The following is a 23,522-nucleotide window of genomic DNA, read 5'->3' as shown; positions in this document are numbered from 1 at the left end:
GTTCCTTTCCAGTTGCGCGAGGAAGCTTCGGTAGGCGGGAGGATGGGATGGATAAGCCAACCGAAGAAGGACAAGGGCAGTGGTAACCAATGGACGTTAGCTTTTGGGGCGGGAGCTGTATTCTGGCTGGTCGGCGAGGGAGGGGAGGTAAGCTAAAGGGGCGTGAATTAAGGCCGGGCGTTCGGTTGCTGAGCAGCGCACGCAAATTGGTGGTTGGGGTGGCCGGGCGCGTGCCTGGGACGGTGTGCGGAGCGGGGCCACCGGACTGAGCCTCTCTCAGAGGCGGTTGGTGGGCGTGTGCCGTCGCGAGGTTTCGCCGCGAGGAATGTGAGAAGCCCAGGTGGTTGTTTCCTCCCCCCGTCTTCCCCGCGAGCTCTCGCCGGCGCCGGGCTTTCCCCTCGCTCGTCTGCGGCCGCCGTTTTTGTCTCCCGCAGAGGCTGTTCCCCGAACCACCACCACCACCACCACCAACCCGGCCTCCCCTGTCAGCGCCCCGCGTCATGTCGTGATCTCCGGGCGGACGTGTGAGAGACCAGGGAGGTGGCGGTGGCGGCTGCTGCTGCTGCTGCTGCTGCAGCCGCCGATGGGGCTGCTCCGGATTATGTTGCCGCCTAAATTGCAGCTCTTGGCGGTGATGGCGTTCGGGGTGTCCGTCCTCTTCCTGGAGAACCAGATTCAGAAACTGGAAGAATCCCGCGGGAAGCTCGGTAAGGCTCGGCCGTGGGAAAGGAGCGCTGCCTAAGGGGGCCGTGTGGAAGGCGGCAGATGGTGCCGTCTGAAAGTCGTGGTTGTGTGTCTGTGTGAATGCGATTGTCTGAAGTGAGTCGGGGTGAGGAGGGGGGGAAAGACACTTTTCATTTTATCGCAGGGCTACCAAGACGCCAAGTATGGGGGTCATTGTGGGGGGGGGGGAGAAGGGAGGCTGATCTGGAGAAGCTTTGGAGACTGATTGGGAAAGAGGGTCGAAAGCCCTCGGGGTCTTCTCACATCTCTATAAATGAAATAATTCGGTTTTGTTAGCATGATTCCGCGACAAACTCTGCCCCCTCTCCAAAAAAAAAAACAACCCTGACTCAATTCTACAAGCAGTTGCACCGACCCCCGGATTTTAATCTATTACATAGATCCTCTCGGGGTATGAATTTCAAAGAAATCAAAAGGGGAACAATATACCTTTTAGCTAAAAACAACAGATGAGGAAGTTTCCTTAGGTCTGAAGTTTTCTCCAGTCTCCAAATGAAACATTTGAAATGCCCTTTTCTGTTTAGATTTCAAACTTTGAAATAGAGAAGTGTGAAGGAAGAGAGGCAGACAAGCACTCTTAATGTATATTGTATATTCTCTCCCTCTGTGTGTATTATATACTCTTAATATACACTCTATATATTGATTATGAAATATTTGCTGCTGCATGTGGTGAATGCATTTCATAACTGTTGCCACTTGGTTATTGTGTAAATTATTAGGGAGACCACTAGCTCAGAGACTTAAACTTCAATTTGTACAATTGTATTCTTTAAAAGTTTAGCTACACTTTGTTGGCATACTTTGTTGTATTCTTCACTATGTACGGTAGTAAGTGATTATAAGCTTTAGCAGTCTGTAATCTATTCTGTATATAAGATGCTATACAATGATGAAGGATTTCAGGATCTTTTTTTTACATTACTTTTTAAAATGTGGGCTAAAAAAGCCATGATTGATTGTCACACAGTAAATTACAGCCAATTAGGATGTGTGCTTGATAAACACATAATGAACATTATGGTTCTTAAGCATGTTTGCATAAAATCAATTTATTCTAAAATTTATTTAAGCAAAAAGCAAAAATTAGAGTTAAAATTCCTACCTTTTGATAGGGTAGGAATTAGAAATGGGTTGTGCGTTTTCCCTTTCCAGTATGTGCCATACAAAACCAATAAAAATGATGGCTGTTTGGTATAAAGGTTAAGACACCAGGCTAGAAACTTGGAGACTCTGAATTCTACTCCTGCCTTAGCTATGAAAGTCAGCTGGGTGAGTTTGGGCCAGTCACTCACAGAGTTGGTGTTGTGAGGAAGAGTATTAGACCTGTTTGCTGCCTTGAGTTATTTATGAAAATAATAAAGGTGACAAAAACAAAACATTCCATCTACCAGTAACACTTCACTTCATCACTCTATCGCCACCCCAGCTTATTTTTTATCTGTGTGCCTCGCCCCACCCGCTGCACCCCGGGGTGGGCAGGGTCTTAATTAGGACTAATTTTGTGGGTGGGGTTTAATTTGATTGCATGCGCTCAAAACGTGATAGGGCTTCTTTTCAAGGTGGGTTAGGGTCTTTTCTATTTGCAGAAACTCGGTACATTTTAATTGTGGAGAAAGAATTTTGGTTTTCATACTTCTAATCTTAAAATGGGGGGGGGGGCTCAAGCTTACCGTAAACATAATGAGATTTTGTAGTAATGCTGCAAATAAAAGGAAAGCAATTTGTATTATTTATCTTCTAGATCATTAATACAGACCCTTTAATATTGTTCATAATGGCTAGAAGCAACTCTATTAACTAGAAAAAAGTAAAATTTATTTCAAATGGAACATAACTGCTGGTGACTTTTTTGACATTTTTCTGTCATTTTCTTGGCAACAGTATGCCTCTAGCTTGCAATTGTTGTCATCAGTGCTGGCTTTCACCTTCCCAATTTAGCTCAGAGCCTTTGGGATGTTCTAATACTTTTTCACTGAGAACCTGTGTACCAGAACATATTTTGTAACCATACTTAAATTCCGTGTGTGTGTATATGTGTGCATGTGTGTGCACAAATGTGAAAATAACCCAGCTAAAATCTTTCACTTTTGAGTGTGGAAAGTAAAATGTGATTTTGATCTGATCTAATATGTTTGTATAGGTGTCTTGTTATGCAGCATTTCACATTTTTAATATTATGCAACTCAATTGCATATTTTGTGCAGAACTGTATATACAGAAGGGAATGGGATCTGAAATTAATGGACTTTTGTTTGATGTTATTTAAGCAAATGCAGGATTACTTTTTGATAGGGCAATCTTATTCACATTTATGTAAATGGACCACTGAGCTCAAAGGAATTCCCCTTATGTAAGACTGTGTAGGGCTGCAGTCTTGAATGCTTTTTAGAGAAGGGCTTCTGTCTATTGGGTAGAAATATTAAATGTTGGTAGAATAATTTGTAATCTGAGAAATAAGCCTACTGTATAACTCTGAATAGTTGGAAAGGGCCTGGAAAAATGGATATGTATTGGGTGATATGGGGATATGGATATGTGGCTCAGTGGCTAAGACGCTGAGCTTGTTGATCAGAAAGGTCGGCAGTTCAGCAATTCGAATTGCTAGCGCTGCATAACGGACTGAGCTCCGTTACTTGTCCCAGCTTCTGCCAACCTAGCCATTCGAAAGCATGTAAAAATGTAGTAGAAAAAAAAGGAACCACCTTTGGTGGGAATGTAACAGTATTCTGTGTGCCTTTGCCGTTTAGTCATGCTGGTCACATGACCACAGAGATGTCTTTGGAGAGCGGTGGCTCTTCGGCTTTGAAACAGAGATGAGCACCATCCCTAGAGTCGGGAATGACTAGCACACAGGTGCGAGGGCAACTTTTCCCTTTACTGGGTGAGTGGTTCTGTATATGTGGTAAATACCATTTCCTAGATGGTAGCACTGTATATGGGACTCTGTAAGTCTACAAGGAAGCCCAATAAATGCATGTTAAATGTAAAAATAATGCAACTTGGATCTATATACCATTGCAGCACTATCTGATAAAACATTTCTGCCGATGTAAGAGGCCAGCTTCCTTCCACTCTTTCCCGTTCTTTCCAGGTGTCCCCTGAAAATCTGTTCCACAGGGTTTAGGGATGTTCTATAACAGCTTAAGGAGAGCACAGACATTACAGAGGGAAATTGATGAAAACAATGTTCCCTGTTTTTTTATTGGTTGGAATATTTGGATGACACTCTGCTTATGGAATATTCTGATAAAAACAAACTTGAATTCACTGCTTTAAGCTATAGTCCTTGATCTGCAAAGTCAGAGGTTTTTCCCTGTGTTTACTTGTTCACATAATGGTAAACAGAATGTTTATTAGAGCTTTATGAGTTAACAGAACCATATTCATTTTTTATAGTTTAAAATTAAAGCGTTTTGATTGCTTGAACTACACTAACCTAGATCCAATTTCATGTGAGTAGATTTTAGCTCACCTGGCTGAAATCACAGCTTTTAATTTTTTTTTTGTCCTCTTCCACTTAGTTCACGGGTTGTCATACTTCACGTGATGTATCACAATGTATCGTGACATTTGTTGTCTTTGCAGAGCCGGGGTGGGCATGACCTGTGGGTGACACATCCACCCTGCCGGCCACCATTTTGGCACCCCTGACTTAATCCTTCTGAGCAGAAGTCAATCCGCTTGTGGTGTTCATTCCACTGGTTTGGGATACTTTTTAAAATATTTCATGATATATAATGGATAATCTTGCCTAGTTAATAATTTGTTATTTTTAATTCCTAGGATTAATGGTTAATTATAGTAGTATTGGTTGATGTGTAAAGAAAGTTAGATTGTCAATAATAGATTAAAAAAATGGAGTTCATTATATTAAAGTCTAACATGTTATTACCATTGTACTATTTTCAACAAACAAGTAATTTCATATTAATTTAAAAAAAGTTTCTGAATAGCTCCCTGAATTAATATAAATATGATTGTAGTACAATATGATAGCAATTCTTCTGTTTAATTAATAATTTTGAGAATTATCAATAGCATTATAAAACCTAGCAATTATATATGATCACACATTTTGTGATGAAATTTTGGATAAAGTTTGATAATGAAAATTCATTTGAAGTTTGATTGAACACTGTAATATATGATTTTATCTTTGACAGCTTAAGGTTTTGGAAACAATTGGTGACTTAACAGCAGTTTTAGATACACTCTGATTTAGTAGCAATCTATAATAATCACATGCCAGCAAGTTTTTACTTCGAAATATAACCAAATCACTCAAAGTCCATTGAAATGTGAATTAATTGGCATGTAGCAAAAATGAAATTCCTAAATTGTGTAACAAATGGAAATATAGTTGTTCTTAATACTTGTACTCTAATTTAGTCTAACAAATCCATCTATGCCAGTGAAAATGAAATTGCTTTACATGCTGTGATTACTTTTTCTTAACATTCCTAATTTAATCTCATTAGAAAGCACTCTATAAAGAGAGCCATTTTTTGCATTCACCCAATTGCACATGCATTTTTGGTAATGATAATTGTAGGAAATGTCAATTGGAGAAGTGTGCACATTTGTTTAACTGTAAACCTTAGATTTTAAGAATTTAGGCAAAAGTTGAAAATAACTTTCAGTTCTATATTTATTTACAATATGGGGTTGTATTATAATTTTCTCTTAATTGTTTTCTTAGTGCGGTTATATTTTGGTTGCATTTTGTATTCCCTTTGCCTTGGCAATTGAAAGTTAGTAAATCTTAAATAATTGTGTACTAGGTATGTTTTTGTGCTGCTTCTGTTATCTAACGGAGCATTTCCAGTGACAATATGCAATACATAGCATAACAATAACTATCAAGTAATCACTGTGTGGAGTATATCAATTAATAAATATGCTCAGTATCAATAATACAATAATAAAAGCACAGTATTGTACAACATCAAAACAGCTAAATTTGGGTACATTCTCCATTCCTGCCCCAATACCCCCAATACCTTTAAAAGACCATGCTTTTTAAAGGTATTTAAATATTAAAAGTGAAACCGTGGTTCTTTCATCTTTGTGGAGGATGTTCTGCAGTTGAGCACCTGCAGAAAATGCCTTCAAGAGCCAATTTGTCATAAAGATATAGAGATAGCAAACCTATCTTTGGGATGCAAGGTTTCTACCCTGACTTTTTTGTTGATTAGTATTAAAATAAAATGACTGACTGGCCTAATCTATAACCATGTAAGGGCATGACATAGATACCTTGAATTGCATTCAAAACAAACTGACAATCCATGTGGCTTCCATAATTTTGTGTTATACGATAATATCCACTTTTTGCTGAACTTTGCTCTAATTGCAATTTTAAGGACAGTCTCATTTGAGACATCTACACTAGCTCAGCCATGAACTGATAAGCGTCATCCCCTTCTGCTCCAGCTGGTGTGCTGGTCAGCTGGGCAAAGTTGCTCCTAACTACAGCATGGAGCTGCTTTTCCACCAAGAGTTGGCAGTCCAGGAGCCATCCCTAGATTGTATAGCAGCTCTTCCTGGTACAACTCTGCTCACAACTAAATTTAATTTTAACTTAAGAGGCAGTCAGTTTCTGAATCCTCAGCTACTTCTGTCTTAACCTGTTTTTCTCCCGTTAGATCAGGGGTGTCAAACTCAAGGCCTGGGCGCTGGATCTGGCCCACGGGGGGAATAGATCTGGCCTGCAGGGCCAACCTGGTAACAGCAAAGGGCTGGCCTGCAGTGCCTCTGCTAGCGAAAACTGAGCTCGGGAGCCCGTTTTCACTGGCAGAGCCCTCGGGCCACAACACGAGTGATGTCAAATTGACCACGCCCAATCCAGCCCCACAAGGTCAAACACAATCCCGATATGGCCTTCAATGATATCGAGTTTGACACCCCTGCTTTAGATCCTTATAGTGTTTTAATAGCAATAGCAGTAGACATAATAGACATAAAAAAGATGAAGAAAGACTAACCTCTATGTTATTTTTATGGAAGGCCTGCCTGAAGGTTATAATGCTAGATTGTCCACAGATTTAAGCAGGCAAACACCCTGAGAACAGGGGCATATCAGAGAATGCAGACTTGAGAATAACCTGTCAGGACACGGTAGGACTTCCTCTAGCTACCTTAGAAAGTGCCTTCCTTGTTACAGACCTAGGCAGTGTATTAACAATTTATCCCAAGTTGTTAAGAATTGTAGATGTCATACACCCCTCAGTAGCTAATTGAGTAAGCTGTTGCTTCGACAGTGGTATAATGTGTACATTGTGAAGATAGTTTGTGATTTGCCTTAGTTAACTAACCATAACACATTATGTGCTGCTGTTTCAGCTGAAGAGGAACAGCATAATTGATATTTAGAAGTGTTCTAGAGCATTATAGCATACTTGTATATACTTACACACACTAGTATGCTATGTACTTAACTGTCTATTTCCTTGCAGTGTGTACATGGCTTAAGAATTGGCTACTTATTAGTGGCTCAGGTGATAACCCAATCTGAGGATTGATTTGGAGATGCTTCATATGTTATATAACACAAAATCCAGAGGATAGTTAGAACCCACATTACAATAAAGGTGACATTTGTATTTATTTTAATGTGTATCTCTAAGACATGTTGATGTGTACTTAATTTATGAAGCAGTAATTAGCTTAACATTTTAATTGTTGGATAGAATGTTTCTAGACACCAGAGAATCTATGAAGCTCTCTGTTGAAACTGCTTAACAAATATTTGGAGGTCTTTAGGAATTTTGCATTCATAGTTGGTTTTCTGTTTGAAGCTTCAGATCTGTGAAGTTTCAGTAGTGATAAATTGTAGAAAGTTTGATAGCAATATTCAAAGATTAGATGGGTTAATATCAAATGTATGCCAGGTTCCCAGCTCCTCCATTCCGATCAAATTTAGGAAGCTTGTCATTATGATAGTAGTGTTTTTAATTGAAGAAAGAGTTGCAGCTTATTATGAAAAATGATGGGGAGATTTCATAATGTGGGAGTGAGTTTTTTCCAGTTTAAAAAGGTGGAAATAAAAAGAGCTATTGTTTCATAGCAAATGGAAATAATAATACAAATTGTTTTCCATATTTCTCTTGAAATATGTAAATTAATTCATGCTGTCTTGTTTTAGCTTGTCAGATAAGTATTTTCTTACAACTTCAATAACAACATTTAGAAGATTGTTGGTGTTCCTTATTTTAATACTTTAAATCTTGGCTATTAATGTAGAAATTCACATATTGTGGATTGTAATCCCTAGAGAGTCATAAGCATATTGGGAAGATGAGAGTAAGCATTAACATGTCTTTAAAATGTTGCATCAGACTTGATAGCCAAGCTTGCATTTTTGAGTATTCACTAAACTTATAAACCAATTTTACTTGCTTCCTTTTTTGGGAGAGAGGTATAAGGTTTACATTAACTCCCAATAGTATTGTATTCCTTACATTATTATTTATATTATAGGATGTTATTTTGAAATGAAGTTCTTTTTATAGTCTCAATTTACCTGTTAAAATTCATCATTATGACAAAAACATCAATAAAGGTTTATAATAAACTTTAATTCAAGTATAATGTATTTTAAAGCACTTGAAATTCTCATTTTTTCAAAATATAACAATTGTATGTATTGATCATGTGACAAACTATTTTTCAATACAAGCAATCCATTAGTAATAACCAACTTTAGTTAGGTTCACTTTCTACTGAAAATAAATTTGTATTTTCAAAAAGTTGGTCAGCATGGAATGTAATAGCATACTTGTAACTTTGGGAATATCTGCAGAAGTGTTACTAAAGTTCAGTCATATTCCATGTTTACTTTATCAAAATAGAAATGTTTTTGTTGTGTAGTAAATTGAAAGTAACATTGACCAATCTAAAATTTAAAAGAATGATGAAAAAGACATATTTTTTTTGCTACTGGAGAAGGCTCTATTATAATTTCTCAGAAAATACTGTCCACTAAGAGCATGAATCTAGGTATCCGGAAACAATTGTAAGAATCTGCCATTGCTTATTTGCTGAATAAGTGAGAAGTTTATTTTTTAAAAGTAAGTGATATATTTAATTGCTGCCTAGCAAGAGTCACTGGCTTCAAAATAGTAGGTGTGATCATATAATCAAACCCCACCTTTTAAAAATGTGTATCACATGTGTTGCCTGCACATAAAAAAGGACAGGTCTTCAACTGCCTGGTAGCAACCCCTCCATCCCGCATTTTAAAGCCTTGGCCGGACGTAGGTATGCTCTTAACCTACTGCATTTTTCGGAGTATAACACACACCTTTTTGCCCCCTAAAAGAGGGTGAAAATATGGGTGCATCTTATACACCGAATGTAGCCCCACCCTCTCAATGCCCCCCAGCCTCTGCTTCTCAGCAATTTACCTCCTGCAGCAAAATGAGAAAATGGGGTTTGCTGAGGTCGCAATAGGCTGTGGCAATCCCTGCAGCCTGACACAGGCCCATGCTTAAACTGAAATTGAAAGTAAAACTTGCTGTTTGCTGCAAGAGGCAAATTGCTGGGAAGCAGAAGCAATTTTTTCCCCTTCTAATCAGGCTAAACTGAAAAAGGCTGTTTGCTACAAGGAGGTAAGTCAATAATTATAAATGCCTATAGAATTGAATCAAATTATTAGACTTATTTTTTAAACACTGCTTTATTATTGTTCTAAACAACTTAACAAAATGAAGAAGCTTTTTAAAATAAATGGTTGATCTGAAGAGTCCCAGTGCTATTGTATCTTCTTTTAAATAGCAGAGAATAATGTATACTTCCAGAAAGCCACATCAATTTTAACAGCATCTGTACAAGTATAGTCTGAAATGTAGCACAACAAAACAGTGTATATCTGCTATACTGTTTGCTGTTTGATGCAAGAAGGCAAATTGCTGGGCGGCAAAGGCAATGTGTCCCCCCTTGTTTTCCTCCCCAAAAGCTAGGTGTGTCTTATACTTCGGAGCGTCTTATACTTCAAAAAATATGATGATTCTTACCTTGTGAAATTATTAGTTGCAGCTGTATCCTCAAATTAATTTTTAAATGGAGCAGTCAAGGTTGTACAACATTTCAGAATCTGTTTATTAAAAAAATAGAATTACTAATTCTATTCAGAATCACATACTTTTTCCTAATTTTAATTTAGAGACTATATCAATAGTTTAAGTACATTTTAATGAGGTGCTGGTAGATACAGATACAATAATTTTCTGAGATGTCTATTGCTGTTCTTATAAACTAGAATAAATGTATAAACAATGATAAATGTTTCTGAGCCTTAGGCAGCTGTTGGGAATATAAGTAAGCAACATTAACCTAGGTATGCTAATATTTTGATAAAAAGCAAAACTTTGCAGTTTTTAAAAACCTGACTTGAAAGTTATCTCCTATTTCACCTATATTTTGGTAGTATGAATGGATAGGGATTCTTTATATCTTTTGATATAATTTGGTGACCTGGCACTATGTTATAAAATTGCATAAACGCTTTGACAATGCAAACATACAAAGAATGGGAATACAGGTAAGTATCCAAATATCCTGTATTTAATATCCTGTAGATAATCAAATGACTTCTGTTTTTTTTTTAAATTAGAGGGAGTACAAGTTTATTTCCCAAATTCTTGACTGCTTCTTTAGTTCAGTCTTTAATTCCGTAAATCAATTAAATGCATGCTTGTTTCATTTATTTTGAAATGGAAGAATAGTAACAATAACCGTCCTAATATATTTTATTTACATATTGGTTCACTTTCAGCAATTGCTGTGCTTTCAGCAAATTTACTGTGAAGGAATATGGGTCTTTGAGAAGCCTTACTAAAGTAGAAAATATTTTCCAATGCATTTTTAAGTAAATCAGTCATGAAGAATTTAATTCTAATATACAGAAACTGAACTGTAGATATTTTCTACTGGATTTACAAAATATATTTTCAGGCTTCTGTAAATTAATGTGGCTTATGTCTAAAACAGATTTAGAATTTCTATCTTAAAAGCTTAATTTATGATTTAGAAATTATGTGGAATATTTTGTTACTGTTTACATTTAACATTTCTATAATGGATTGTTTTAGCCAAACAATGTGTAAGTTTCCTTTTTAAGCAGTTGTCATCTTCAAAGAGGAATGACATTTTACAGGGTGATGGATTTTATTTCTTCTGACTGTTTAAACCCAAGACATAATTGAGTTCTGAAACAATAATGCTTGTGTATAGAATATGGGGAGATGGCCTTAAAGAAGGTTTTCAAAGCCATTACCTAAACAAAACCCTCAAAGTTATCCCTTCTATTTGTCCTTATTATATGAGTGGGGAGATAGAATCTGTCAGAATTTCAACAATAAAGTACAAGTATCCCTTGAACGAACCTGTTTTTCTCAACTTTTCTGATCCAAGGGCTAATGACCTCTTCTGGTCATGCCAAGCATTTTATTTGTGCAAGATAGTTCATTAAAAATTTCTGTCTGCTTCTGACTCTCAAAGTCATTTTCCATTTATTGCTTATTGTTTCAAAACCCTAATGTATGTTTCTTTTTATTTTAAACACTACACATATTAAAATAAATGTTTTTGCACAAATTATATTTGAACTGTCATGGGATTTGAATTGTACTCAGTTTTGCAAAACAAATGTCAAATAAACTATTAATATATTTGATATGGTATACTAGAGCTTTGAGTTAGCCTTAGCTTTTCTGCTTTAAAGAATGCATTCTTGATTTCTCAAAACTACTGAATATTCCTATCCCAGGTTCTTTTATTTTTACATTAACTTTACATTTACATTAAATAGGTTTCTCCTTCTTGGTAGGAACCAGCACACACTCCAGATATACTTTGGAAAACTAGATCAAGTGGTGATATGGTGGTGTGGTGGTTATTTTCATTTCCCGAGCAGAAATTGCATTATGATAATAGGTATCTGTTTAGTTTTTTGATCTTTAATCCTGTTAATATCATAGAACTTAATTTGTTTTCATTTTTTTGTTTGTCTCTTCTTACAAAATTCTTCAAAGATTTAAAAAACCTTCTTTGTAAATCCAATATACAAAAAATTAGGTCACTCTCTTGGTTTGTTATTTGTATATCCCTTTTAATTATTAAAACATCAGCCGGTTTCTTTTGTATGTCGGGTGTAGCATCTTTTTCTGTAATATTCATATAGCTTGTCCTTTTTAAACCTAGTTTCTGATCAGTCTCAATCATCTTTTAAACATAGTCTATTAGGGAGACATTCTTAAAATTAACTTCTGGCTCCATTGTTCAAAAATATCCTTTAACAAGGCCAATGTTAACATATTTTACTGTATTAATGATTAGACTGAAGCCGCCTTCTCTCTCTCCTAACTTTCCAAAAACAAAGTTCAAATCACCTCTTTGGGTATAATCCTTAAAATTGTATTTAAAATTTCTTTCACTAAAGATTAAAGGAAACTCACCTGATGTTTTCAGACTTTGATCCAAAGGTTCCTAATACAGGTAACTGAAAAGCAGTTAACAAGCAATTTCTGAAAGTGATTAGAAAAGGAAGTATGTGAACCCAATGTCCTTTCAAAGGTGATGATTGTGGTTGACCAAAATGCCTGTTGCCTTGTCTCCTAGAGCTTTAAACCAGTAGGAGACTTCTGTCTTGTAGTTTCCTCCTGAGGAGTATCTGAAACACTTGTGGGCAATCTCAAGTCCTTTCCTTTCCTATTCGATTCTGCTTTTAGTGACGCTGTCTTCAGTTTGCCATTTCTTCCCCGAAGTGAGAACTTGCAATTTCAAGGAATGTTCAGAAAAAGATCAAGACTAGCAATGCATGAATATAATTCAGTTTATATTAGAGAAAACAATGAAAAGTTTCAACCATGTATTCAGCAGCTATTGGATATACAAGAGAAGTGGAAAGATTTGCAGATACAGATTTTAAAATACATTTAAGGAGAATATTAGAATCATTATAATTTCCCTAATACTAAAATGACTTATGTGAACAGGCTACTTATTGTGCACTGGGAGTTATCCTTGTTTTTTCTCTCGTCTTCACCCATTACACAACACACCTTCTAAGTGCATCTTAAATAGGATCCCTTATTCCTGCCAAACAAATGTGGCAGGGAAAGTGATAATTTTAGCTTAACTTTCCAGTGATGTCAATTTGGTTGGCAGACACATACAACTAGATATAATTGGCTCCAAAAATGTTGTAACAGAAATTCTTAAATGGCAGCTTCCATGAGGAGATACATTGTACATTTTGTCTGTGAAACAATTTAAATTTTATTTTACGTATTTGTTCATAAGCATGAATCGTAAACACTTTCTCTTATGACTTTGGGTTAATAAATCAGCTGGTTTACTGGAATTGGGCCTCGCTCCAATTAATATTCAAATCTATATATTTTTATTTTTGGTGGAATTGAGTGAGGTACTTGACCTTTGAAATCAATGAATAATTATATCACTCTTTAATTTCACAGATGCTAAGTAGATACTGGAAAGATTGGATAAATCATACATTTTATTTTGATTCACCTTTAAAATTTATAAAATGCAAAGGGTAAGTAGTCTGTGGTGGTAAGAATTTTCAATGACCGTGTTCATAGTAGTTTAAAAACCAAATGAAAATGTTGCTTAATAATAAAATAGTAGATTGGATTGCTGCTGAACAAGTAGTTGAATCATCAAGTGTCATCCCACTTTATACCATTTTTGTCTGAGAGTAATCAGTCACTTGATAATGATCCTAGTGTAAAAAGTGTACAATATTTCTTTTGACCTTTTACATTATCTGGCTTTTTTAGATGGTGATTCACAAGTGGTATTTGAATTAGTTATAGTAGTTGTTGCTTGTACAAATATAAAAGTTGAGAAACATTATTGATCAGATTAAATACTATTTTAATAAAGCAATATTTTCCAGTGAACTGTAAATTTAAAAATTAAATTTGTAATCTAGAGTTCACTCAGTGGTCCTAGATAACTATTGTGAATTAATATGGAACAAACTTCATATACATAATCATGTAACAAGTGTCATATACAGTATTCATAGTCCAAATGCCTACATTGAAAGCATTGGAAAATGTACATAATTATAGAATAAAACCAGACACTGTGAACCACTCATGTTTCCATATATTTTGTGTGTGTGTGTGTGTGTGTGTGTGTGTGTGTGTGTGTGTTTGTTTGTTTGTTTGTTTGTACAGGAAATGTAGTTAAGTTTCTTTTCTCCCTTCCACCAAAAATTTGAAAAATTATGATAGATTCAGTTAGGGCTCAGTAACTTTTAGTTTTGTTGACAAAGCTCAGCATCCTGACCAGCTGGCAGATCATATGGAACATTCTAATGATATAATGAAAATATTCAACCATTTCATTTGGGGGTGTAAATGTAGAAGCAGTTTTCTTTGCATTCAGGACTCTAAAAACTCTTCTTAGATCAAATTTAAGTCACATTGCCCCAAATAGGCCATGTTGTCACTAGTTTCAGTGGCAACCTCAAGCTTTTGAAGCAACTGCAACTGCAATGCTGGAAGTCCCGTGCACTACATAGATTGTCTATCTCAGCCAAAACATTCAAGAAGAGGGCAGGCTATTTTCTTTGTATATTTTCAATGTATAAAAATACAGAACTAGCAAAGAAACTCTGCGTGTATGCTTAGTATGCAGTTACTGTGTAAAACAGATTATTTGATAGCAACCATTCAAACACGCTGCAAAATGGAGGAAATAAACAAGGAGCAGGATCATATCATTGTACTTGATTTTCCTTCAATAAATCAAATCAGTAAAGATCAACAAATGGAAATGTTAAGAATAAATTGGTGTAATGTTGTTTTGATGTTATTTGCGGGGTTACACTCAATTAATTTAAGAAGTGATCGATTATGTTCTATATTATCTTTAACATTAGTTGCAACTACTGGTAGTAGCCGGCTATTTCTCAGTGCATTACAGACAGTCCAGATTTGGTTCTTGTGTAGGTAATTGGTATTATTCCCATTTGTTGCTGAAGTATTTTCTAATAGCTTTAGCTGGTATGGCCAGTAATAAGTAATTCAGGAAGTTGTAGTTCAGCAACATTGGGAGGCCTCGGTGTTGCTACTTCTGCATTATTAGCCCTTCAATAAATCCATTGTATATTTGTAAATGAAGAGACATGCAGATAATAACAGAAAAAAATAAGATGGCAAAGCTTTAGAGTGGAATGTTAAGTCTGGAAGTATAGGTTATCCCAAAGTTAGACATTCCCGAAAGAAATGATTTTTTTTTTTTTGCCTATTAAGGTCTGAAAATTGGAGGGTTTTTTTCCTTGCTTTTCAGGTTTTTTTCATATTTGGTAATGTATTTAATTAAATAGTTGACCAGAATGTAAAGATGTAAAATATTTTTTAAAAAATAGTTTAGAATTGAACTTTTATAAGGTTGTACAGTCAACAAGATAGTGCTAATATAGAAGATATCTACAGAGACTCATAAATATGTAAAAATGGATTATGTTTTGACTTTATTGAATTGTTCAGTAACATAAACAGTTCTAAATTTATGCTTTTAAACTGTTGTCACTTATTTTCTAATATTTATGTGTTGTGTGTATGCTGTCCAGAACATTATTTAATAGGCATAATTTAATGATTGGAGTAATTGCTTTTGTTATATCAATATAAGTAACTGTAACTGAGCTTATTTGGATGCAGTTTGCATTAATTCAACTGCTGGTAGCATTGCTTCATCCACCAAGAGTTAAAAAACATTTTATCAGCCATTCCTGCAAATTGGAAAGGTAATAACATTGCTTACACTATTTAGAATATTACAATATTCTGTTCCCTCCAGAGAGTTTCTGTTATTGATTTTGTTTTGTCTGTAGACCTGAATGATTATGCTTTCATATACTCATATTCCTTCTTTAAAGATGGCCTACATTGATCTGAAACTTTCCATGGAAGCTGGTCATATTTTAAATTTGTACCTCTTGTAACAATAGTCTTCTTAAGTGGGAATGCCTTTTGTATGCCTTTTCTGTCTCTTGGAGAATGTCTAGCCAATTTTTTTTTCTTTTTACGGATCACTTGTAATTGCTGGAGGTCTTGGCGAACTGTTCAGTTTGTAAACCAAAAGATTTATTAAAGTGCCTACCCCAGTAATTCTTTTTTTTCCTGTACCAGTTTTGTCATAAAAGCCAATGCAATATGCCAGTTCCTTATTAAATTGTTGACTAATTTGGCTCTGGTCAAAATAGTCTAAATCTTTGTCCTAGCAGATCTGTATCAGATGCTGTAGCAAAATACCGATTGTTTCATATCTTTTTATACATGAATGGAGTTTATGTTCCATAATTTGGGACTCTGAATTGCAACCAATAAACTATTTTGAGTTTGTATACCAAATGAAAAAAATAAATCCTAATTAATTATAGCTAATATTCGTGGATACCCACAATGGAGAAGCTGAGAGACTTTTTCAGGATTGCTTTTTTCTTTGAATTTCTTCTGAAGCTGGTGCTTTGTAGCACTTTCACATACCAGATGTTACCTTCAAGAGCAGAATTGTGTGGTCTTCTTTTGTCTTCAATAGTCACGCGTCACAAACTGGATAATAATTGAATTTAAAAAAAGTGGTGCAGTGTGATTTTAATGATCTTTGTCTAATTATTACCACTTTAATGAGAAAACACTTAATATAATTAATGTAATTAATTGACAAGATTGACCAGCATAAAAGAATGAAATATACTCCCTATTGCTATTTATTTATATATCCCACATTTATTGTTTTTACAAATAAGGCAATGAACATATCCAACACAACAATTTCTTCCCGTTTCCCCCACAATAACAATCCTGTGAGGTTACTTAGGCTGAGAGAGTGACTGGCCCATAGTCAGCCAGCTGGCTTTTTGAGCCAAGTTTAGAGTTGAACTCGCAGTGTCTAGCTTTCTAGCCTGATGCCTTAATTATTAGATCAAATGGTCTGTCAACTGTTGTGTATTTGCATTTGGGAGTCTGTAAAGAGTATATACAAATAGTGACATGGTAGTTGATATAATGTTTTTGCACCAGTGTACACGTAGTCCTTGACCTATGACCATTCTTTAGCTTGGAATTATGGTTGTCCATCATGCCAGTCATTAAGTGGGGTACTATGTGATACAATTTTATGACCTTTTTGCTGTGGTCATTAGTTTGTAAGTTTAATAATTAAGTGCATCACTGGTCATTAAGGGAACATGGCGATTATTAAGTGAATCTATTGTCCTCAATGAGTGTGGGGTTTTTATTTTTTGGCTGGAAATCAGAACTAAACATCAGTTTCTTACAGAAAACTTTGTAAATTGAGTGACCATGTGATGCTGCAAATAGCTGTAAATTTAGGCCAGTTGCCCAGCATCCAAATGTGATCACATGATTGTGGGGGAGGGTAGCTGTTGAAACATTGAATCTGAGTTGTGAGTAGCCTTCTGGAGGTTCTGTAATCTTGAATAGTTGCTAAATGACCAGTTTTTAAGTCGAGGACAACCTGTATGCAAGTAAATAGGAGTGTTAGGGTATGTTTGGGTACATCTTATTAGATGCAGATTTTGAGTGAGATTGAATTTTAAAAGGTAAACATTACCAGTATGCAATATTCAGTAAAGATTACAGTTACATCCAAAAATCAAACTCCCAATTTGCTATGCAAATACATTTGGTATGCTGTTTTTCCAGATGGCATTTAAAATTACATAAACTAATTAGGGATGATGGAACATTAAGGAAAAGAAATAAATTTACTGTTTTTTTTGAAAATTAGTTCAGTATACTATTTTTGTAAAGTTAGGATCAGCTTGCAGTTTATGAGTATACTTCGAAACACCATCAGATCATAGTTTGCTATAATGTATAATGCTAGCATTTACTTTCATTTACTCAGTGAGTGAGAAACATAAACATAAAAAATGTATTTTTTTTTGATACAAGAGGACTCAATGTGAAATGTAGTATATGATATTTTTGCGAAAGTGGAGCATATCAAAATGCATATATACCTCATGTTGAAGTATAAACCAGATATATTGAAACATAAATACCATATTTTTCGGAGTATAAGATGCACCTTTTTTCCTCAAGAAAGAGGCTGAAAATCAGGGTGCATCTTATATACTGAATACAGCATTTTTTGCCTCCCGAAACCTCACCCCCTTTGCAAAAATGGCCGTGCATAGCTTGTAGGAGGCTTTCAGAGAGCTCCTGGGGGCTGGGGAGGGCAGAAATGAGCAAACAATGGCCTGTTTTTTCTCAATTTTGCCCCTCCACACCCCCAGGAGCACTCTATAAGCTTCCTAAAGGCTATCCATGCCTATATACATACATACATACATACATACATACATACATACATACATACATACATATATTAAAAAAAACACATACAAGACAAAAGCACGAAAAAAACAACTTTCCTCCATTTAATCAAGCATGTCGTTTGGTTACAAGTTTTTGTGCATCAATTCTTAAAATTAAGAATAACATCACTAGTTTTCCATTAAACATAACTAAATATTTCACTGTCGTTGAGCATTATGTGTTCAAATTACCATTAATATTGTTTCATTTGTAACAATCCTTATTTCCTTGAATTCATAATTATCTATCAAATAACAATAAGTAAAGTATTATAATATTGCCTATCTCTAAGGAAAAAATGCGGAGATTAGAACAAAGAATTCCCATTAATTTATAATACACATTCATATTTTCAATTGACCATAATGTCACCAATCATCCAGAGTTCCAAGAATAGTTTTCCATTATTAATTACTAATCCATATAGTGATTAAGTATTTCAATTCATATATGTATCAATTGTTCATTACATCATCATTGATCCATTTAATATACAAAGATCTTTCTAATATAAAATGGTCACTACATACAATTATACCAAAGTGTTCAAATCATCCCACTCTTATACATTGAGATCATTATTGTCCTTTATATATTGTGTGAATAGTGCTCTATATCATAACAAGAAAAACCTTCATAACAATAACTATAACTTTCTATTACTACATAAGTAAACAGTTTCATTCCCAGGTTTTTTTTATCTAACCATTGGTAAAACAAATCCCATTCTTTATAAAATTGCTCATCCTCTCGTTCTCTAATTTCAAATAAGCTTACTCATTTTGGCACATTCCATTATTTTCTGAATAGTTTCCTTCTGTGATGGTTCTCGTTTTTCCAATTTTTGGCAAATACAATTCTAGCAGCTATTAAAACATTTATAATCAGATATTTCAAGTCCTTATTGTATGTTTCTGGTATTATTCCCAATAAAAAGAGTTCTGGTTTTAAATCTATGTGTTTATGTATTATTTTCTCCAACCATATGTGGATTTTAGTCCAATATCTTTTAGCTTCAGTACAAGTCCACCACATGTGGTAGTATGTGCCTGGCGTCTGATGACATTTCCAACCTTTTTCAGATTTATTCTTGAACATTCTTGCAATTCCCATTGGGGATAGGTGCCACCTGTAAAACATCTTATACAAGTTCTCTTTATATGCAGTTGATATTGTCATTTTATAGTTTTGAGTCCACAGTTTTTGCCATTTCTCTAAATCAATCCCATGCCCAAAGTTTTCCCCCCAGACTAATATAGTTTCTTTGACTTGTTCTTTCTGAAGTTTCACTTCTAATAAGTAGCCATAGAGTTTTTTTAATTACTTTTTCATCGGTACCTGTTAAGGTTTTATCTAATTCAGTCATTTTATCATAAAAACCCTCCTTTTTTCGATCTTCATTGTATCTAGAATGTATTTGCACATATGAATACCAATTAACTTCAATACCTTCCTGTTTCAAATCTTGTATGGATTTGAGTTCACCCTCTGCATTTAATAATTCAGCATATTTAACTGTTTGTTCATTTTTGTATATTATTGAATATGAAAAAGCTTCAATGGTTGATATCCACACTGGAATTTTTAAATAGTGTAACTTCTTAACCTTCTCCCAGTTTAATACCAAAGCCTCTCTTATATAGTGCCTTCTAAAATAACCATGTGCTTTAGTTCCCTTATACCATAAAAAAGCATGCCATCCCAACAGCAAGTCGTGACCTTCTAGGTTCAAGAGCCTACCATGCCCCCTTTTTTTTGGACAAAAACCTGGCCCATTTTCACAAAAAATGGGCCGTTTTTTGCTCATTTTTGCTCCGCCCCAGGAGCACTCTACAATCCTTCTAAGGGCTATTCATGCCCTTTTTCTGAAGAAAAAAAACCAGACCCATTTTTGCAAAAAAAAATGGGCTGTTTTGGGGAGGTTTGCAGAGCGCAAAACCTTTTTTTAATTTGCCTCTTTAAAACTTGATGTGTCTTATACTCCGGTGCATCTTATACTCCAAAAAATATGGTAGTTCAAATTATTACTATTTCATTGGACACAATTTATGAGAAACTGTATATATTTATATGCCTATCAAACAACTTTTCAATAAAGATATATGATTTCAGCTGCTTTTGATTATTGACTGTCTTTAATACAGCTTCTAAATAAAATTTAAAAATATTTAAAATGTTTATTAATCCATTCTATGATTAAGAATTTAATACCTATACATAGTGAATTCAAAATAGTAACGTTAAATTAATAAGCAGTATCTCCCAACTTGATGTTCTCCATATCCAAAACATCCAAAGGGAGTATTTTTATTTTATTTATTGCATTTATCCCCTAAACTTTTCTTTCACGACTCAAAAGTACCATGTTTTTCGGTGTATAAGGCCCACTCCCCCCCCCCCATGGGTGGAAATGTCTGTGCATCTTATACAACGAATGTGCCAAAGCCCCATACCATGCTGGCCCCCACCTTTGGCCTCTGCCTCCCAGCAATTTGCCTCCGTGCAGCAAACAGCCTGGTCAGCTTCGGCACAACCTGATTTAACACGAGTAGCTGATTGGCAGTTGTATCTGCTTCCTGGAATACCGCCAATCAGCTGTTCCAGGCTGTGGGGATTGCCACCGCCCATCGCCACTGTTGCTGCCCATCGCTGCTGCTGCCTATTGCCACCTCCACACATTCCTTTTTTGGCCTCCGCGCCCCCCATTTTCAGACCATTCCAGGCGGCGGGAATAGGCAGTGGCAGTGGCAAAATTAACTTTTCCAGCACTAACAAATAGTCCCAATGTAAGGCAGTCATTAAGCAAGGACTACCTGTAAAGGGATTAATTTTCAGGGTACCTTCAGTGACTAAGTGAGAGAGTTAATAAGGGGAAGTTATCTTAAGAAAAATGAATTATTCTTCCAAAACTTAGTTCTTTCCTTAGCAGATTTTAATGGGCCTTGCTTCCCATAGGCCCCTCTGTTGCCTGCTACCAAGAGTTGTAAATGATGAAATTTTAGAGCAAGTGAAAGGCATATCTACCTTGACAGAGTATTTCTAGGTTTTGTGTATCCCTCCATGTTCTTTTAGTAATTCCCCCCCACCCTCAATCCACATTTTATTAATGTGTTACAGCAGGAAGGGATTAGAAAGCAAATGGTGCTTTGTTCATTATTTTTGCAATCCAGTTCAGTTGAGCAAGATAGATTTATCAAACTTGAGCTGTTACAGCAGAGGTTATTGGGTGAAACTTTTCTTGGTTGTATGTAAGATTAAGATAAATTGAGAAGAATGAGTTCAGATTAATTTAATACAATAGGTATTATACAGTAATAAAACATGTTGATTGCTTATAGTTTTAAATAATTCATTTTTTTAGTAATAACATTTAATAATCCTTAAACCATGCATATTGCATATGGTATGAAATACATTTCACCTGGCTTGGCATGAAAAGGTCTCTGATTTTACTTTGTGGGGGGAAAGGGAAGTAATTTCATTGAAATGGATAAAATAAAAAAAATGTGCAGTTCCATTTGATTGTGTGATTATTTTTTTAACAAAATATTGCAGTATTGCTAAGAATACAATATACTAATTTCATAAAGTGTGCATTTATATGCATAATATTAAAAGATGAGACAGTGCTACCTAAGGATTTTCCTTCTGATTTGTTTCCATCTATCAAGATTGGCTTAATCCTTAGATTTTCTTTAAAGAACAGTTGATCTTACCTGAACTGTCATTTTTGGAGTCTTGCAGGATGGTGCAGGTCCCACCCTATTTAATATGTCCTTAGTCGATCTTAGATTAGGGGGGCGGAGGGATGTCTTCCCTTCTGATTTATTTTCAGGTCCTCTTGAAGCTACAACCTCATTGAAACTGGAGCCAGGCAGAGAGAGCACAGAGGCCTGGCTTCAATTCTAACTCAGTCTCTGGGCCAATTGGACGTGATAATACCCATTCCTGGACCCTCCTGTAAGACTCCGAAAATGATAGTTCAGGTAAGACCAACTGTTCTTCTGTGTTGTCTCTCTCAGTGAATAGCTTTTTAGCAGCCAGAAGCCTCTGATATTCCCACCCTCCTCTTTCCCCTGTAGTAAGCAGATTAAACAACACAACTTCTGTTGTGCTTTTGAAAAAAAGTTGCCCATAAATTGCATTGTCCAGATTGTAAGCTTCCATTTTATATGCATTGGTTAGCCTTCCTAACCAAATGTCTTGTCCTGATGGCTAGGATACTAAGACCTACCTCTAACATTCCTCTTAGCCAGTGCTTTTCAACCACTGTGCCGTGGCACACTAGTGTGCCGTGACATAGTGTAAGGTGTGCCGTGGGAGAATTACTTTATATATAGTCAATATAGGCACAGAGTTAAATTTTTTTAACATTTTCTAATGGTGGTGTGCCTCGTGATTTTTTTCATGAAAAAAGTGTGCCTTTGCACAAAAAAGGTTGAAAAACACTGCTCTTAGCTATCCTAAGCTGTTGTAAAAAGACTTATTTCCAGTTCAATCGATTGATTCCTCTGACACACCAATAGTGCAAACTAAAAGATTGAAAGTTTTGTTCATTCTGAACAAAGTGCAGACTCTCCCCTTCTCCAGTCTCAGAATTTATGACTGTGGCTGGTAGTGATTAGCTCAGAACTCTTCTCTGCCAGAGTATGGGTATTTCTTGTGTACAACAAACCAGCAGCTCCCCATTACTCACCTGATATACTTGGTTAAAACCCAGTTCCACTGCCTCAGGGATGTGATTGAATTAATGGGTGGAGAGGAAAGTATAGTGTCAGTCCTAAACTGATAAATATTTTCGGATTTCTAGAAGCTTCCCTGATACCAGGAAAGAGATCCATTGTTTCACTGGATTATATGAAGTCTGTTAGAAAGAAAATCAAAAGGTGTCAGAGAGATATTGCCATGGAGGTAGTGGTTCCAAATTGAAAACAATTTAGTTGCTGAAATGTCCCATCCCATTCATCTTAATAAATCTTGTTGAAGACAACTCTGTGAAATCATGCTTGTGTCTGTAAATCAATATTTATTTTAGAAGGCTAAGCCTATTTTATACATTGATAGAATGTCATTTGCAGCAATACATGTTTTGTCTTAGCTCTATCCATTATCTAACAGTAGATTTATGTAGACACTTCCAGGATAGTATTGTCAGATCCTAAGATCTCAATTTTTTACTTTCTCCCAGCTCCAAAGATGAACTATTGGGTTTAGGGTTTAGGGTTTATTAGGGTTTATTAACATTTATAGGCCGCCCTTTTCCCTGAGGGGACTCAGGGCTGCTTACATAGGATCAGGGGAGGGAAATACAAACAATGACATAGACAAACATAGAGTAAAATAATGAGCAACATTCATTCATCATTCGGGAGGGGCGATTATCTTTGT

General features: G+C 35.6%; 1 protein-coding gene across 2 annotated transcripts in view; it reads left to right on the top strand.

Moving 5' to 3' along the window:
• Positions 1–206: 206 nt before the first annotated feature.
• HS2ST1 (heparan sulfate 2-O-sulfotransferase 1) overlaps positions 207–23,522 on the top strand; it is an 86,257-nt gene continuing 62,941 nt past the window's right edge. The window contains exon 1 of one of the 2 annotated variants that reach the window (XM_087719343.1): positions 207–707. In XM_087719343.1, coding sequence (XP_087575469.1) covers positions 584–707 — 124 coding nt within the window. In that variant the 5' untranslated portion in view covers positions 207–583. The remainder of the gene's footprint in view (positions 708–23,522) is intronic. The other variant, XM_087719344.1, reaches the window with a different exon arrangement.

Source organism: Thamnophis sirtalis, unplaced genomic scaffold (genome assembly GCF_051295495.1).
Source record: "Thamnophis sirtalis isolate CommonGarterSnake01/CBP01778 unplaced genomic scaffold, rThaSir2_p1.2 scaffold_7, whole genome shotgun sequence".
Lineage (NCBI taxonomy): Eukaryota > Metazoa > Chordata > Lepidosauria > Squamata > Natricidae > Thamnophis > Thamnophis sirtalis.
Note: the sequence above shows the minus strand (reverse complement) of the source record. Positions and strands in the feature narration are given on the sequence as shown.